Source organism: Paralichthys olivaceus, chromosome 7, assembly GCF_024713975.1.
Source record: "Paralichthys olivaceus isolate ysfri-2021 chromosome 7, ASM2471397v2, whole genome shotgun sequence".
In the NCBI taxonomy this organism is placed as follows: domain Eukaryota; kingdom Metazoa; phylum Chordata; class Actinopteri; order Pleuronectiformes; family Paralichthyidae; genus Paralichthys; species Paralichthys olivaceus.
In genome coordinates this window covers 10915452-10934291 of record NC_091099.1, presented here as the reverse complement: position 1 = coordinate 10934291, position 18840 = coordinate 10915452, and the positions used below count along the sequence as shown (strand labels likewise).

Here is an 18840-nt window from a genome sequence, read left to right as displayed (position 1 = left end):
TGCAGTGGGAAGTGGAGAGAAAAGGAGGAGTGAGCGGGCTGAGTGGTGATCGGGACGCTCACAATGGCCGCAGGAAGGTTTGTGTGTTTGGATAGAGCAGGGAAGAGCACCTGGGTGCTGAGTAAGCAGGTCTCGGTTGTCTTCTTCAGGAGACAAGTGTCATCATCAACGAGTTTCTCTCCACACCTTCAATATAAACACATTAGCTCTCGCACACTTCTCTCTGCACGCCATCCTCTCTCCCAGGAACTGTTTTGTGAAGATCCTTTGCAAATCCAACTCGTACCAAGATAAGATTTGGATTCACTAACTAGTTGTCAGTTGAAAACTCAGCAGTTAGTATCGATAACTATGTTAACGTGCAGCAACTACCTTAATCTGAATAAGACATTACCCCGATTATGTGAATATTCCAGGAGATGCTAATAGAATAGTCCATTAATCTTACGGGCCTATGACTCATTATGTCCACTACATCATTTGTCTAACAGTCAAACCCAGGGTACGCGTCATCATGTACGAAACTGCTGTTAATGGTCCAATCGGACGTTATAACGTGATTAAGATGGAGACATTAGAGGGTTGCTCAGATTGAAATTTTCTATCCGAACCCATCCAAGTCCAAGAGCAAAAATAATCAGTCGGACCCAAATTTTTTTATGTCCGAGCTTGAGGAACGTGTCTTAAAATGATTACTGCTTGTTCTGATTATGACCTGAGGTAATCAGAACATGCTGTTTGCATGCTGTTTATATTTTCTGAATCAGGTTAATATTATAATATTTGTATAAACATGTCGATTTTCTACGTTTTTTCTGTCGTAGTTTCAGTTTAATATTTGTACAGCACATTATACAAGCTCCTTGTGTGTAATTAGTTGTTTTCTGCTGCACCACTTCATTTCTCTCCCTTCATTAAATAAGTGGTGGCCAAAAAAGACAAGCAATTGCATTCCAGCATGAATACTTGGCCACTCAGTCAGAAGTGAGTAAGAAATGAAAAACAAAGTTTGAATGCAGGGTGAGATGTAACTCTTTTCTTCTTTTTTTGTAGTTTTTCAATTTGTCATTGGAGACGGATGACGCCCCATTGCCATCTCCACGGATGTGTCTGGTTTAAGTCATCACTCACCCTCCTCAGGAACCGAGCATGTGCAGAAAATTTCTAAAAGCCCTCGATACTCATAAACAACAATAATGACTTCATTCTAGGAACCAGCCAGGCCCTGGGTTGCTCCCTTATTAGCTATAATTCCATAATGTATGTGACTTTGGGGTATTAAGCCCTGCACATAAGCTGTGAGTGGTATCACCATGATCCATGTGCATTGCTTTTTATCTTCCCCAAGATAAGCAGGACCTGCAGCGAAGTGATTTGAGACACAAACAGTGGTGAACGGGTTCAGGTCTCAGACCTCAAGGGTCACTAAGGAGGCTTTGAAGTACTTATGTAAGAAACTCTCCTGCTTTTTAACCTGGTATCACAAAAATGTGACCCCTCAGGTACAGTAAAGTGAAGAAAAACAAAAACAAGAAACAGGAGGGGGACAATGATTTGTGTGTCAGTGCTTTGGTGGTGTGTGCGTACATGGACGTACATGCATGCACTCACTAACCTCCTCCTTGCGTTCAGATCCAGGTCTCTGTATGTACCACCGGATCTGGGCCTGCTGGGATTTGGGGATACACTCGAGGAATGTGGAGTTGCTTTGCACCCCGAAGAGAACCTTCTCCTGCACTTGTCCTCCACCAAGACCTAAAGAAAACATGAGTGTTAATGACCCAAGATTCTTTTCTGTGGTTCAAATAAAAGGCAGAAGTCAGGCAGGTTTCCACAAAGCGCTTATAAGTGATTCATTTATCTGTTGACAAAGAAGAAAGACAGATATAGGATGAAGTCACATACTGTCTTCTGTGTCCCAGCACTGACTGGCAGGGTCACCATGTTTGATGTCCTGTCTTCTGGCTCGCCTGCAGAACAAACACATGAAGATTTTTTTAAATATATCTGTATTTGAATCTATAAACTCTAAGTGGCGAAACAAAGAAAACTGAACACATCAGTCCTGTACCCTATAATACTTATCTGCACTGTAAAACACTTTCACAGGATAGAAAAATCCACATTTAGATTTAAAATGAGTTAGGATACCTCTCGTACGTTTGCGTGTACTGGAAAACAAACAGGAAGGCTCTGGTGAGAATTTGAAGAATTTGTCTCATTCTACCTCGGGTAACAATTTTTCACAGCCGCTTAAAATGTGATTTATTTAGTGGCCGAGAGAGCAGAACTCGCTGCACCTTAAGAAAACACAAGCTAAAACACAAAATACAGGCAAATTAATCAATCCGCCAACACATGCACCGAAAAATACCAACAACTCAGCATAACAAACTAAGCACTTGCAGCTTGTTTGCCTGGATTTAAGATGACCTCTGATTGCGGGTGACTCTCAGGGTTTTATTTTAATGATCTATGTGCAAGGCCTAAAGAGCACGATGCCTTCGGGGTGAGTTCAGATCCACTTCTGCTAGTTTAGTGCAGAAAAAGGCACCATCTGGTAAAAAGTGCAGAAGAGGTGAGGAGAACCAAAATATAAAACACCAACAAACTGCAGAAACTATGAACTCCCTCTGACAGGCCCAGGCAGCCATGGGAACACCCACCCACCCACCCACACCCACACACACACACACACACACAGAGTAAATTATTTGAAGCTGTGTAAACTCAAAAAACTCCGTCCATCAAACGTTCCTACTGGGGACCCTAAGAGAAGAAGATTTTATATTCCTATATGAAATAAAGGAAGATTTAAGTGTTGCGTGTATACAGCACCTCTTAGATGCAGGGATGTATCGAGAGCATGTGTGTCCGTCCCATGCACAGTAGGGATCTCGTGCCAGGCAGCATTCAGCGCAGGCTTGCCCATACAGGTGACATCTGCTGAGTGAAACCTGAGCGAGCCCCTCGCTTGAACCCACGTAGAGCTGTTGCTGTGGTAAAAAAAAAAAAGGTACTCTTTAGGGAAGGTAATGAAAGTAGACAGGCAAACATAAAAACTATTTTGGCAATTTAGAGTTTATTTATTTCTATACAAAAAGCAATCAAAGAAATATTAACTGATACCTGAAAAATTACCTAGAACCACTGAAAACACTAACCACACACACACACACACACACACACACACACACTAACCACACACACACACACACACACACACACACACACACACACACACACACACACAGGTCAAACACTGCTGGAGATTAATGGAGGATGTGATTTGGCTTGAAGCGTCTACTGACACCACTGACCCTCAGATAATGAGGAGAGAGAGAGAGCTAGCAAGAAACAGTGAAGTCTAAATAGAGAGAGACTAGTAAAGGCGATACAGAATGATTTGGGGATTAAAAACTGTACGTCAGTGTGCCACATCAGGCATGTGCACATAATGGCAGAGAGCAGAGGGGACATGCAGCAATTTTAAAGCATTGGAGGAACATGGATGAAAAAAGGAGGCTGGACCTGTTTGGAAGACATCTTCATACTCAGGATGGGAGTGGGAACCTGCAAAAAGTTTAACAAATAAACTTTAAAACCTCAATAAACATACACTGCTGCAGGACTGTACATGAAAAATCAATCTGAAAAATCCTGGGGTGTTGCAGAGTTTGTGGATTTGTGTGTAAGATTGATGCGTGTTCAGAAAACCTGGAAAACTTGAAGTTCTTCGAGCACGACTTCCTCTGTTGACCAATTGTCTTGAGTGATGCTCACCACCTTCAGAACTGAGCCAGCATCTAGGACGCAGAGAGTGAGACAGTGAAAGATCATTATGTAAATCAGTGGGGTATGAGCGCTCTATTCATATGCACTGAGGATCAATACTTCTACTCACTTTCTTCTCTAAGGCAACAAGAACTATTAGATACTGGACTGTTTTTTAGATTTTAGTTTGTTAAAAAATATACAAGTGACTCAGTGTTGAGATCTGTTATAAGATAATGAATCCAACTTTACATTTATTCAATAAGAGAAACAGCAAAACCTGTTTCAAAATGAGGACGAGATTGGCAGGATAGTTATCTAGTGCCCTCTGCTGGTCAGATATATAAATGCAAGAGACACTTGGAGTTGATGTGTGTTTGTTTGTGTGTGTGTGTGTGTGTGTGTGTGTGTGTGTGTGTGTGTGTGTGTGTCTCACCTGTTCCCAGGAACATGACCTCATAATGTCCATCTTCTGCTGAAACTCTGTCCACCACAACCTTGGTCAGGGTGTAGTCCACTCGGACGCGTGTGAACACGGGCCGTCCGGTCAGAGGGTAGACGGACCGAAACATCAGAGGGTGGAACCGGATGAAACTAACGACCTCATCTGGGAAGTCTTTGGTGGTCTTGATCCTCGGATCATATGTTTTGCTGGGACACTAAAGGGCAAAAAAAAAAAAAGATAATTCTAATGCAAAAATTTTTTTTTTCCTTTTGTCCATTTTCACTGAGAGGCTCTCTTTACAGGGACTCGTCTCCCTCTGGTGGTTGCATGAAAAAACTGCAAAGATAATCTGGAACATCTGTGACCCTCCTGCTCCCTCCACTGTCCTACACTAATACAAAACATGTTTATCATGTTGAAATTAGCAAGAAAGCTCAGGATTTTAGTTCTGATCTAATATATGCGGGAAAAGAAAACTGCAACCAGGAATGATAAACTATGAGTTTCCCGTTTGTGTCTGTGGTCTTCAGTCGGTAACGTACCGTTCCAGGACGTGGATATGGTATCCTCCCCTCATATTCTATCCATCGGTGGTTAGGCCCCTCCTTGTGGGCGTAAGGTCCATTAAACGCGGCCCTTATGTCCGCCATGCTGTACACACATACTGCGGAGCCACGGAAAATGGAGCTGAGAAAGAAACAAGAGACTTTTTTAGAGGGAGAGTCCACAGGTAGATAAAAGTTGCTTGCAGTCATTTTCCTGAGACATGTGACAGATGCAAAATTGACAAAAACAAATAGTGTCATACACGCAGAAGATGCCTACAAGAAATGTTGATGAGATTCAAGAGATTTTCACAATAAAGACAAAGGCTGGTGTTGATGTGTATCACCAAAAACATGAGATTTCCGCAGCAGAATTTATACCTCATGTCCTGCATGCTCTAACCAGGCACCATCACTCACCACCAGAATGTTCCTCACATTGTCCTTCTGCTGTGAATGTGAAAACGTCTGGACCAAGTTCATGTCTAGAGAACTGATGGATACTGAACCTACCTGGAGGTGGTGAAGACTGCATACACTACAGGGTTTTTGTCGTCTCTGGTGGGGAGCAGAAAAATGTCCTCTAGAAGAAAGAGAAGGAAGCAACACAGACTTTATTACTGTTAGGTGCACAGAAACAATTTAGCTGCATCTCCGTCTCTGTTTTTATTCTGACTCTAAATAAAAGCTCCGCTGCTGGTACATTTAGAATTCTGACATTCACTGTGAACACAGTTCCTGGAGGATAAAACCCAGCTCATTGGTCTAGATTTCCACTTTTTCCGTCTTCTCTGTTACTTACGTAGCTCATCAAAGTGTGTGTCCACTCCGTCAGGTCCAGGGATTGAACACACGAGCCTGGCTTTGAGGAAGGTGGTCCATTTATTGGTAAGACTCCTCAGCCCACCCACGTCATTCTGAAATGCAACCATATACAGAGAGTAACCAAACCGAACAGCTGTCCAACATGGCAGAGAGACAAACTGCAATCAAAAACATACACTGTACTTAACCAAAATCAATGAGTGAAATCTATCTAACAGGCTCAGACACACGGAGGCAGCACACAGACTCTCAGCCCGACTCTGATTTCCTGCGCTAATTAGGAAAATAAACAGGTGAACTAGACCATAAGCTTGGATCTGCTCATTTGACTCACACAAAGGAGACCTTCTTGTTAGTGTAATGACAGTCAGGAGTAATTGGATCGAGAAAAGGAAACAAAAAGAGAAGGGGAAACATAAAAGAAGAAGAGAAACAAATGAAAGTGCTGCACATTTGAAGAAAGTAAATCAAGAGGCATCTGATTAATGATGCAGATTTGAACTTAGCATATATGAACTGCTGTTTTAAGTTACCATCTCCGCCTGAGCTATGATGAGAGCGTTCAAGTGCACCTCTTAGCGATGCATCGAAAACTTAACAAAACCTCCCTATTAAACTTGGTCGGAGCACTGACTAAGTGCTATAGAGAAGACCGTTATGTTTAAACACACTCAAAAACACTTTTGTTTAAGAGACCAAAAAAAATGTGAGCACTTAATGAGGATTTCACAATGGGGATAATCTTCAAAGAGGATTGCAGTGAAGTGTTCTCAATGCTTTTACATGCAGGGGGAAAAAAAAACACACTCAAAGATAATGAAAGAGAAGGACAAGAGGAGAGAGAGAGAGAGGGTTCCCCGAGAGGGAAAGCAAAAGAGAGAGAGGGCTGTAATCCAGAGGAATCCCCTTCCAGTCTGCCTTACAGCTTACTCTCAAGTCATAAATGCTCTGAGAGCTTTTCTCCGAGAATGTAGCAATAGAGCTCTGAATACAAACAACAAACTGCTGCGTAGGCCGGCCCCATTTTTTTAATGATTACTGGCAACGCTACAGCACAAAACGAGTTTCACAATCATGAATCTAGTCCGGCACTGTCCTCTGTCAGCTGCACAGTGTCCATCCAAGTTTATAGTTGTTTTGACATGCTGTCAAATATAAGTTAATGGGCACTGGAACATGACACGCCTCTCAAATGTCCCGCAGCATTCTGACAACTGAAGAGAAAGAAAGATTGTGTTGCCACATTTGTTCAGTTTACATATGAAGAATTTATCAGCACAACGTGCTCCTGGGGACATAAACAGGTTCGTGTAGCAGCTGACACAAAGATCCTTATCCAGTCAGATCAATGTAGGAGTGAAGACAATCAAAGACATTGTGAGACGTCTTGCTTTTTTACTTGTCCCACTACATTTTAACAACTTTTGTTCTATCTTCAAAACACCATTTCTCTCATCGCAAGATCCACATCTAGTTTCTCGTTTGGGAATTTTCCATCTCCCTCCCCTCTCCTCTGCTACCTTTCCACCCATTTGTCACGTCCTCACCTCACCTCCTCGCCTCCAAAAACCTCCCCCTCTCCTCACCTCTCCTGTGCAATATCTCACCTTGCACACACGAGCCACTCGGGTCAGGATGCTCTTGTCGTTGCCCTCCCACGACACCTCGCGGAAGAAAAAGTATATCTTATCGTCATCTGGGTTGTAGGTGTCTGCAATGGGATGAGCAGCTACAAACCTGGCCTCTGAAGACACGGAGGGGAAAAGAGAGAGAGGGGAGAGTGTTGACTACGTCGGGTAATGGCTTTGCCACGCCACACCGTCATGACAGTTGCATTAACGGTACACTTAGAGCATGTTTATTTACAGTCTCGCTCTACTTCTGCAGAGAGATCTGATTTATTTCTGTTTCTGTTTACTAAGCTGAGGCTGGAGCTGCACATTTATCCTCCAGCTGTTGAACAGTTTGCAACACGGACCAATAAACTGATGACCAGATTAATTAAGATACTTTAAAAGCAGTTCTGTTTACATTTCTGTTATATTCAGCAGCAGTGTGGTATAGAGAACACCCAGGCTCAGACATCTACTCTAATCACATGTCCACAATGGTTTAAACATTATTCACGGAAGTATCACAATGTAAATATTTAAAGAAAACCTGCATCCATAAGCTTATTTAAAGAAGTATAAGTTGATTATTTGGTAGTGTTAATGTTAGGGGAAGCAGAATAAACTGTAAACACAACATTGACATATCATCACCTTAATTGCTCAGTTGTATATTTACACTTTGCCTGGACGTAGAGCAACATTGACATCCATTTGGAAAAGTGACAGTGGGAACATATTGAATGTAAGAGTGATATTCATTCCCCTTTTTGCTCCATATTGGACTCAACCAACTGCTTAAAGATAAATATGGCTCTTTAACTGTTAGATGCTCCACCATGTTCACCAGCTAGGTGCTAACTTCATCTGTCTGTTGCTTTGTGTTGTTAAAGTAGTGTATAGTGTACAGTATATAGCGAAAAATAAAAATGTATTACAATATTATATGTGAGTACTATATGTCATTAGATGCAATATATTCTGTCAGAAAATAATTAAATATTTTGCAGTATATAGAAATAGTAGCTCTAAAATGTTGTAAAGCCTAAGATTTATTGTTATCAATGCTTTCAAAGGTTTCTGGACTAATTGCAACATAAAAAAACAAATGCCAAAAATGATCAGTGATGAATAATGTATGATTTGGTATTAAAATAAAGTGTTACAACCAGAGCATTAAAGCTATAAACGGTGTAGGAAATAGAAGTGTGTGTGGGGAGAGGAGACAATCGCAGGTTGACTTCAGTGTCCTGATTCAGGGGAAACTAGTCCAAAGTGTTGCAGCGACATTACATCAACATTAGCTCAGACCCTGGAAGCAGAGCCAACCACCAGAGGGTGATTTCCTCACTGGAGCAGCTTAATGTACGGCTGCTAACACACTCCACAGAAGGTTATTGTTAGCCCTGCCGCACTGGAAAGATGTTCCACAGACTCACAAGTACAGAAACAATGTAAGAAAATGTGCTCTCTGCCTCCGCATGTCCGGCGCCAACACAACAGTACAAAAGTACACACACTGGGCGAGGGAGAGAGAGAGACGTAATTACTCCAAACATTTCTGACTGTGTGGTTGTGAAATGTGGAGACCATGTGTAAGGATTTAGATCCTGGTGATACACAACAACCCATCAGTTGCTGCAACACACACGAGACAGAGAGAGAGGACTCCCTCGTGTGTGTGTGTGTGTGTGTTTGTGTGTGTGTGTGTGTGTGTGTGTGTGTGTGTGTGTGTGTGTGTGTGTGGCTTTGCGGTAGTGTGACTAAGGCCGTGAAGTTTGTGGCACACTGTAAATTCCCCTGTAGGTGTGGTCCCTGTCCAGCTATGGTATTCATATAAAGCTCCCGGGTAAATGAATAAGTGTGTTGTTTCCTCTGCGCTGGAATGCCAATAACCATCCTGAAGGCACAGAGAAGCTCTTTGTGTCAGCAGAGAGGCTGGAAGTTTGGAGAAAAAGCAATAACAAGTTTTGAGTGCGATCTGCGCTGTATTGTGGATCCGTGCACATGTGCGCGTGTGTACCATTGATCCAGTAGTCCTCGGAGATGTCTGTGCGTATGTAGTGCTGGTCAGGTGGAGGTCCAAGGGAGCGCGTGAATGACGTGTCTTTGCCCAGGAAGTCTGAAGATGTGCCTGCGTACAGGTACTGTTCTGGACGAGGTAAACAGACGGGTCAGTCAAAAAAGAAAAAACAATCACAAACTCATGAAAAACAATTAGAAAACATGTAACACATTATTATTTAGCTTCTATCATTTCAATACCAAAAACTAGAGCCTGACCAGTATGGATTTTATGGGGGATATTCCAATGCTGCAATAGGGAGTAAATTCCAATTCGACAACAAATATGTATTTATAATATCTGTAATGACTCCTTGACAAATATATGTAATTGAGGCTTAATTTTTCAATCATTTAAGTAAAAATAATTAATAAGTAATAACTGTAATTAAAAAAAATAGGCAGGGCTCATATTGGCCAATGTCTATTAGCCCACTATGAATCAGTGGGCCTCTAACAAAAACACATGTTGTATACAACAATCTGCCAAGTTACTTTGTTGTTGCTTGAGAAATGTCTGCTTGCATCTGTCTTGACTAAAATAATGTGGAGAAAAACGTTGGGAAACATAAATATAGATGTACTTAAACGACAGAGTGGAGACATGGAGGGAAATATTATTTATTCCTGGGTGTACAGGGCTCTGCAGTAGTAAAAATTCTGGTGCCTGAGAGATAAGGCCGGCACAGTTCAGTATTGTGTGATGCTCGTCCTACCTGTGAGGACTGAGGTGAATGGCTGCTGTGGATCAAAAGGACACTTCAACCTGCCAGACTCCACTGTGCTAGACAGCAGCTGGAACACACCATCCTGAGACGAGAGGGACGCTAATGTTACACTTTCACAAAAATGTTTCATCCACATCCTCAGCTTCTGCAAAACTTCATTCTAAGCTTCACTCACTTAGATGTACTTTACCTCTCTGCGCCCGGCGACTTCAATGAAAGCACAGTTTGGGTGAAAGGCTCCAGTCCCGCAGGCATAGACGTGTGTTCGGTTGTAGTTGTGGAGCACCCTGACAAAATTCGCACACTCCAGCTGGATAAGCAGGGAACAGAACAGGAGCAAGGATAAACTTTAACTGAAAGCTTTAATTAACAGGTATATTATATATATCCAGACACAGTGATGCCCAGGAGCGAACTCACGTTTGCATTTTTGCCCGCCAGTTTGCACATTTCCACGCTGTCCCGGGAAGCAGGCCAGTGAATCTAACAACGTATATAAAAAGAGAAAAGTATGTCATCTCATCTCATAATGTACAGAGTAACCTCAAATCAGCGCTCATACATTTACTTTCCATTGATGGGATACGATGATTCAAGATTTTAATGGTCTAACTTTTTAAATCTATATGAAAAAATATCTATACATCATGTTTAAGGAAACAGTGGCCAGACCTCCCACAGGATCTGAAAACATAATACATAATCCTCTTGTATTAGCATTTCTACGTCGTACGTTGTTTGAGCATGTTAGAGTAGAACTTAATGAATCACTTTAAAGGGTATTATCAAATAACACCCCCAGCTCAAAAATATCTTCTGTAAGATCATTTTGGTTTATTTTATCTGCTGTTTGGAATTATTACAGATTACAGTTACACAATAAGCAACACCTCTGGGTGCTGGTACGAGAGAGCATTGGACGTATAAGATTCAGTGTCCTGTCACTATAACCCACCATGTTCACACATGTGTTATAACAGGCTTATGTGCTTTGAGTGTTGCCTCCTAAATCCTACCAAGGAGAGCTATCGCCGAACTTGTTCATGGGCCGACAGAGCTTTGATATGCAAGCAAACACACGGGCACAAATATTAACACATCTCATGATTCCAAGTCGATGCATGCTGCCGAGGAATTCATACAGAAAACCAGCGTGAGCGTGGCCAGTATAGAAGCTTAAAGTGGTTTTGAAGGCCAGTATATGAAATGATTAGTGGCCTAGTTTTATCGCAGCTCTAATGGGAACATGTGGTGAACTTTTCACAACATAGCAGCAGGGAAATGACCAATCAGCCAATTATAGTTGTTTATCTACAATATGTCAAACGTTTCATTGCTCTGACTAGTTGTGGTAACGCCACCCACTGGTTTGGCATTTGGCACAGTGCAATCTTGGAATATTTTGGAAACCAGGAGTAACAATATTTAGAGGGAGTGAGTTTGTCAGCCAGAGGGAGACAGTGCACACCCACCTGCAAACAGACCTAGCTGTCAATCACATTATATCCATGACACAATACATACCATGCTTCATCGTCTATTTCACTCTAAATAACTGATTTACACAATGAGCATCAAACCGACTTAAACCTAGAGATTAAGACCATTAACTCTTTAAGAAAATGTTTACTGACGTTATAAATCAAGTGAAAAGAAGAACAATTTTCTCTTAATTAAGTGATTTTATTTTTGCAACCACTGAAGTCGCCCTCTGCTGGTCATGTGAGAGAATACAGGTTTTGGGCACTTCAACATTGGCTTTACTTTTCGGACCCGGAGTTTACAGTCTGTGGTTTCAGGTCTGCTTTATGACCATTGAAATGGCCCCCTGGAAATCAAAAATAAACACAGAATGTAGAGGCCCATTCAAAAATGCAAATTGGTTTAAAAGTGATCTTCTGAAATTCCAGGAAGAAACAACTGGAATGCTTGCTAGCAAAACATTTTTGCAGTGTTTTAGTGCCCAGGGGTCCTTTCCAAAGTATGCTACCTAATGAACTGATAAACAAGCAGGTTTTTGTGTCCAGGTCACATTCTCTGCGAGGGGCTGGTCCCCGAAGGCTCTGAGAATTAGGCTTATCTCCCATCAGTATCAGTTACCAGAGGGGCAACAAAAAAGGCAACACTCTGAGAGCATGACTACAAGTTATAACAAATAGATAACCATCAAATAAACACACCGCCGTCCCACTTGTCATCAACCTCAGCTGCATAAACACACACTCACATCTACAAACTTTAACATATGGCATCCGTCCAAATGCATTCGTGTGTTTGTACAAATGTGTAAGTGTGAGCGTGCATGCTCCGTAAACGCGTGCAGTCTGCGTGTGTGTGTGCAGTCTGTGTGTGTGTGTGCAGTCTGTGTGTGTGTGTGTGTGTGTGTGTGTGTGTGTGTGTGTGTGTCCGCCCTCCAACATGATGACCCTGACCTCAGCAGACAGACAGTTTCAGACTGCCGCTAACTGAAAGGTGAGCTCTTCTTTAAAACAATATACGTCTGAGAGCATTCCAGCTAAGAAACACAGTAATGGAAAAATAATACCTCACATCACCCCACTTAATCACAAGACAGGTATAAGTGTCATGAGCTTAGGCTAAATGACTGTCTCCATAATAATGAACCGTTCACAGCAAATAGAGGTTATTAGGATGTCTCAAGTGACTCCAAGCATGATTTTGCATGTCTGGGGATTGGGTCAGTGTGTGGAGGAGATACTCCATCTCCTGTTCAAACTTGAATTTCTTCCAGCACTATCCGTCTGTCAGACGTTGTGCTGACTCTTAAAGCTGCTGTAAACACTTGGAGGTCTACCTAAACAACCTCTCAAGTTTAGCAAGTTTTTATTTGTTTCACTACTTTAATTCTATAAAGTTCCATAAATAATCTGCACATTCCTATATTCTCCGCTCTTTCCAGTGCTGGGTACCTTTCTGGGGGCTCTGGCCAGATTATCAGGGTCAAGCAGATAGATGTGATCTCTGGCTCCCAGCAGAAGACGACCCCTCTCCTCATCCAACAGCAGCGAGTGGGAGTGGAGGCCATCAGATGGGCCCAAAAACAGAGATTCACTGCCAGTGTGCAGCAGCTCTGGCCCAGACAGAGAGAGGCAGACATTAATAAATCACTGTAAAAATAACATATATGCAATATCTGGCACTGAAATACAGTACATTGAAAAAAGAAAAAGTAACAGGATTATGCTGTCAAGCTTAACTTTTCCCCTGCACCAAAATCCCAAAGACAAGCGCTGGATTACCTTTTACAAAATTGTTAAAAACATGTCTTGGCTTGATCTGAAGCCGCGTAATCCTCTATGGTTCAACACATTATCTGAACACGCTGACAGAGAAGACTTCCAGCAAGACAGTATTTCAGTTATGCATATTTATATCAGGGTATTTTCATGGCTACTTCATTAATCATGGAGACATCTCTGAGACAAGGATCAACAGATGGGGATTTTATTTATTTCTAAAAAAACAACATTAATTGCACATGACTTGGGTTTTCTTTTGTTGCTTATGTTATTGTTATAAATGATGTTATTTTTTGGTTTTACTAAATTTTGAGTGTTGATAAATTATTATCTCCACATTCCTTTATTGATTGCTTTGCATTAGTCTTTTATCCTTTTAACAATTATAAACATCGGCACTTTGAATTGCATTTAATTTGTTTGAAAGGTGCTATATGAATAAAGTTTGATTTATTTATTGATAGATTGATATGCCTGTCATGGTCAATATGACATTAGATCACAGTGAAAACATGTAATATCTGCATTTATTACCCACACAATACAAGATGGTTTATCAGTGGTAACATATAAAGGTATATACAGAGTTAAATATTCAGCATTTAGGTAGTGCTTCAGTTAGAATGGTTGGTTCTTTGGGCTTCCAAAGCCCATTAAGAGACTTGGAGCTGAATTCTGCGTATTCTCGACTCAGTACCGCGTCCTCGATCTCCTTGATCCGAGGAAATCTTTTTCTATCACCAGGCTCTTTTCATTGCGCCAGTATAGCAACATGCCTTGAATAAACACTGGCTCAAAGCAGCGGAGTCCTGTGGGAGTCACTCTGAAAGGATTGACATTGTGATTACCCTCTTGGTGTGAAGGACTGAAGAGGTTACCAACCTCCAATATTTGAACATCTAGGACCCCTCCACACCACGCAGTCCTGCTTATAGCTCCTAATACCTCCTCCTATACACTGGCTCACACACAACGCACCCCCACATGCTCATATCTTTCACCCCCACGCACACATCATTCAACTGCAGCAACACACTAAACCTCACAGAGAGATTAGGCCTGCTAGCCCTTGGCTAATGCTAATCTGTTCTACAAACACACATCACTGTGAGTCCGCAGCAGCTGCCCGCTTTGCTGTTGCTGCTCAGCGTGGCGCTCCACACCTTTCTGCCCCCGGTCCCATCAACAGCTCTTGATTAACTCCCCTGCAGGCGGTTTAGGAAGACATCACCAGGCTGGCTGGATGCAAACAGGTTCTTCTCTTCTCAGATTATAATATGATTATCTATATTGTACACATAGAGAACCCCTCACTCTGGATAAGTCTTTCCTACAACCACAACCTTTTTTGTGATCATTCGAGACAAGGGCATGAAATGGGAAGGACACATTGCTGTAATTATGCTATATGAGTCAGCCATATGCACTGGGACAAGAGTCACATAACTTCAGCATGAATAAGCAGAGTATTCATTAGAAGTAACCTACTGATCATTGTTGCTGCATTTAAGCCAGCTGAAATGAGGCCGCTGTTTTCATGCTGCATGATCACAGCCTCAGCTCGGCCATTAATATGCAGTGAAGGATGTTCTGTCCGTGGTTTCAGAATACACAGATTAATGTCTCAGCCAGTATTAAATGTTAGGTCCACACACAATCGTGATAAGAAGCTGATAAATGTTAGCAGAGGTTTTAATTTGCTGTTATAAGGCAACTTCTTCTAAAACATATTGAATGTTATTGAATTAAAAAATACAGAAAAACTATAAAAAATGTTGAGTATGACTAATAAACTGAAGCATGGTGGTGTAACGTCATACTTTTAATCACACGTGAAGAACAAAGGCTCCACAATCGTGTGAGTGTGCATCATATTAAAGACTTTTAAATGGAGACCATATGATTTTACTTTTCATTTGGCAGAAGGCCTTCATGTTGTCGCCTCTCTGGATGAAACTTGAACTTCACGATGAGTTTTGCAGCGTTGGGGTCAGAGTTGCTCAAGTTTAGAGATGATGGCAGTTGTTTGGAGGTGTTCACTCAATCAGGGATGATTTCACTTTGATCGTTTCACCCTTCACTCATTGAAGCCGTGCTTTCACAGGGGGAGGAGGGGCCGACGTGAGGTTTGAAGAGTGATCACCGCTGGGTGGTGTTGCCCTTGAGCGGTGTGCACTGATGAGACGATGACAAGCCACGTGCATGATGTGTGCGCTGGGTTTGAAGGTGATTTTACTTTTGATAGATTCTTCTCTGCTCCAGTCATTCTGGCTTGCAGAGCCATACATGGACATTGTTCTACTGCTGTTTCTCTGAGGTCCAAAGGCAACGTCTACAGTCAGATGGTGTTGCTATTTGAATGAACAGCGCGGTATAGTCAGCTGTGCTCATGAAGCAGAGTCATTAAATACATTCTGACTGTATATGGAAAAAATCTGTTGTCTGAAATATCTGAGCTCAATAAAAAAACAATCATGAAAGAATGAGCTCCATTTTATCAACTGGTTAGTTTGGAACAAACATTAAATAAAAAACTGTGGCGCTAAATTCGAGACTAACTGCTGAGTAAACACTGACCATAGCGATCATTATTCCTGCAGCTACTTACATATATTTATTTTGGACATTCGTGTGTATCTATTTCCAGCCATACAGGTTTTGGAAGCCTTTGACTGGAGGAGAGATTTTGTGAGTTGAAGTCTGAGCGAGTTTACTTTTAGGTCACAGTGGGGTTTCAGTTTTATGGAGCAAGACTGAAGTTCATTTGTGTGCAGTCGATATGAAGCGTGAGGGATGGAGACTTTGAAGTTTGCACTGAAGTTTAGGATGGATTTCAAGCAGAGCAATAATTTAGCTTTCCCTTGGTGGCACAAAGCAAACAGACTTGGGTAATATACACATAGTGGATTGAACGACTTTCTCCCATGGACCAGGAGCATCAACATGAAATGTATGTTCTCCATGTGACTCAGACTTAAAGGACTGCACCGCAATAACAGTGCATTTCATTAAACACAAACATAAGCCATTGTGTCACCACAGTCAGAAATATAAATCAGACTTCAGGATTTGTGTTGATGAGAGAATTAAGAGACTGTGTAAGTGTTTCACCAAAAGTGGCAAGAAAACCTTTCTGCTCTCAAAAAAAGGACAAACAAGGAATTATGAAGGGGGGTAATGGATCAGTAAGCGGATCCTAAATCTTTCATTCTACTTAAACAGTGCGACTTTGTGTAATACTTCTTTTCACTTTCCTTCTCAGCTGTGTGCAGAAAGTCACAAGAGTCACATAGAGACGCGTGGAGGGAAACTGTTACGTAAAGAGACAGACAAAGCTACACATAGTCTGGAGGATGGACACTGAATGGTTTAAGGGCTGAGAGTAAAAGAAAGTTTTGAAAAAAATAACCGCAAATTAACCAGACTTTACTTTGTTCTCAAACAACAAAAGAAGTATAAAAATGTCAAAGTATAAAAGCAAATATAAACATGTGAAAGCAGTAAAAATGTCAGGACAAATCAACAATATCTCAGTTCTTACCTCTGTGGCTGAGTTTGACCCTGGGGATGCTCTGTTTGATGCTTGCTACAAAAGGAAGGGTGGCCAAAAACATCAATCCCACTAATGGGACCCCAGGACGGGATAGCACCTTAATCCTCTTCCCTCTGCCGTCATAATTACTGCCAGACATGCAGATCAGCACCCTGAATTCATTCAGACTCTGACCACCAGAGTCCTCTTTCTTCATGGTGTGTGGAGTGGTCTTGCTCCGTTGTCACTCTGCCCTTCTCTCTGCAACCCTGGAGGGAGACCGGTGTAAAGAGTCAAGCTATAGGGAGGAGCAATCATAAGAGTGTGTGTGTGTGTGTGTGTGTGTGTGTGTGTGTGTGTGTGTGTGTGTGTGTGTGTGTGTGTGTGTGTGTGTGTGCAGTCTCATCTCAACTTCATGCAGGATATGTACACGTTTCTGTTGTGACTATTCAGCCGTTTCACCATGGAGTCCTCCAGGCATGTCCCCTCTCTTTACCCGTCCCACATCAGCTGTTGCCTGTTCCTGACTTACCTTTTGTGTCTCCTTTAAATCTGTTTGCCCAAAACAAAGGTCAAAAACAAAGCAGTCACATTCTGCCATCTTTCACCCAACCTTACCTCTTTCACTTACTCTCTCTCCTCCAACTCATTCATTTCTTCACCTAAATGATACCCCCCAATAGTCGCAGCGTTGGCTGATGACCCTGTCAGACCCTCCTTTATCTCCAGTAAAAAAATGGTCCTATGTCCTATCCAGGACTTCACAGTGCATTAAAGAGGCATGTAGCTCCGTCATGGGAACACTCACTGGCCTTTCTGTCGCTAACAAGCAAAGAGAACATGAGCGATGTGAGGTAACAGAACATTGAACAAAGTCGCAGCACAAACACAATGATTTTCTGGTTATGTTCAGGGAGATCAAACCAGTGGAAACATGCAAATGTATCGGTATCTTAATCACACTTATTTAATCCTGACTAATATCTAACTGTGACTGAAGTGATGACAGACTACAATCTTTTACAGATGAATCACAGGAGACAGGAATGTTTTGAAGGGCATGTACCATGTGTTTTTGGCTAAACCTAATATCAAGAGACAAGCACGAAAGAAATCAGTGACAATCAAACACATAATATCTGCAGAATTAAGGATTAAATTAACGTTTTCAAAGAAGGAAATCCTTGAACTCAAACAAATAGTAGTATGTAACATGTAGTATATGTATCTGATGTGTACGTACATATATGTGGTATACCTCACAAACTGCGATGCATTATATCAAGCTCTTGGCCTGTATTTGTGCACCTTCCAAGCTAATAATTAACCAGACAATGGAGGACAAAATTAATGAACACGTCAGAAGAATGCCTCCCCCCTCAGACCTTATTGCTACATCTCCCTCATTGCTTTCCTTCCACTCACATTTCAGATAACACACATCAAGCTGACTTGTGACGACATAAACAATGTCCACCTAAATTAATAGATCCTCCTGTGGCAAACACACTCACATATCACAAACACTGTAGCCAAGCCTGATGCTTCCATTTGGAAGATTTGGACAGGAAGATAAGAGAATGACCCTTAGGGCAGAATATGATCTTTGCAGCGCCCAGTTAATTATAAAAGGTGTCATTCTGAGCCAAAACACTCAATCACGCCTGTGCACTCAGATCTGCATTGCGTGATAAAATGTACAATGGCAGATAGTGACAAGCTTTGAAAAGCATTTCATATATCAGTTCACTTAATTTATTTTTCCTGTCGAATTTTGTCGTGAGGTGTTTAAAAACTTGAGTTCATTATGTTGATTCGGGGCAGAGTGGCAGCCATCCAAGAGCCCCGTGGCTTCAAACTGGAGAGGATCACACCCCGATAAGAAGACTGCTGTTTATCTATGACAAATTGAGGTACCTTCACCTTCAGGGTTAGAAATACAGATATGGAGCTGTGTGTGACGGATGGGCGATCAGCAAAGAGTGAGAGCAAGAGCGAGACTGTGAGATGGCTTCAATCTGTGCATGTTTTGTGAACGACAGTGATAGTGCTGGTGG

General features: G+C 41.8%; 1 protein-coding gene across 5 annotated transcripts in view; it reads right to left on the bottom strand.

The window, feature by feature from the left end:
• Positions 1 to 18840, bottom strand: part of sema3d (sema domain, immunoglobulin domain (Ig), short basic domain, secreted, (semaphorin) 3D) — a 54459-nt gene that overhangs the window by 4479 nt on the left and 31140 nt on the right. For all 5 annotated transcript variants that reach the window (XM_020078904.2, XM_020078903.2, XM_020078905.2 and 2 more), the window contains exons 2-17: positions 16793 to 17052; positions 12922 to 13082; positions 10412 to 10474; positions 10182 to 10301; positions 9980 to 10073; positions 9223 to 9351; positions 7197 to 7333; positions 5567 to 5681; positions 5278 to 5347; positions 4762 to 4906; positions 4211 to 4433; positions 3718 to 3806; positions 3532 to 3573; positions 2839 to 2996; positions 1906 to 1970; positions 1616 to 1755 (exon numbers count right to left, since the gene is read on the bottom strand). In XM_020078904.2, the coding sequence (XP_019934463.2) occupies positions 1616 to 1755; positions 1906 to 1970; positions 2839 to 2996; positions 3532 to 3573; positions 3718 to 3806; positions 4211 to 4433; positions 4762 to 4906; positions 5278 to 5347; positions 5567 to 5681; positions 7197 to 7333; positions 9223 to 9351; positions 9980 to 10073; positions 10182 to 10301; positions 10412 to 10474; positions 12922 to 13082; positions 16793 to 17000 (1959 nt within the window). In that variant the 5' untranslated portion in view covers positions 17001 to 17052. The remainder of the gene's footprint in view (positions 1 to 1615; positions 1756 to 1905; positions 1971 to 2838; positions 2997 to 3531; positions 3574 to 3717; positions 3807 to 4210; positions 4434 to 4761; positions 4907 to 5277; positions 5348 to 5566; positions 5682 to 7196; positions 7334 to 9222; positions 9352 to 9979; positions 10074 to 10181; positions 10302 to 10411; positions 10475 to 12921; positions 13083 to 16792; positions 17053 to 18840) is intronic.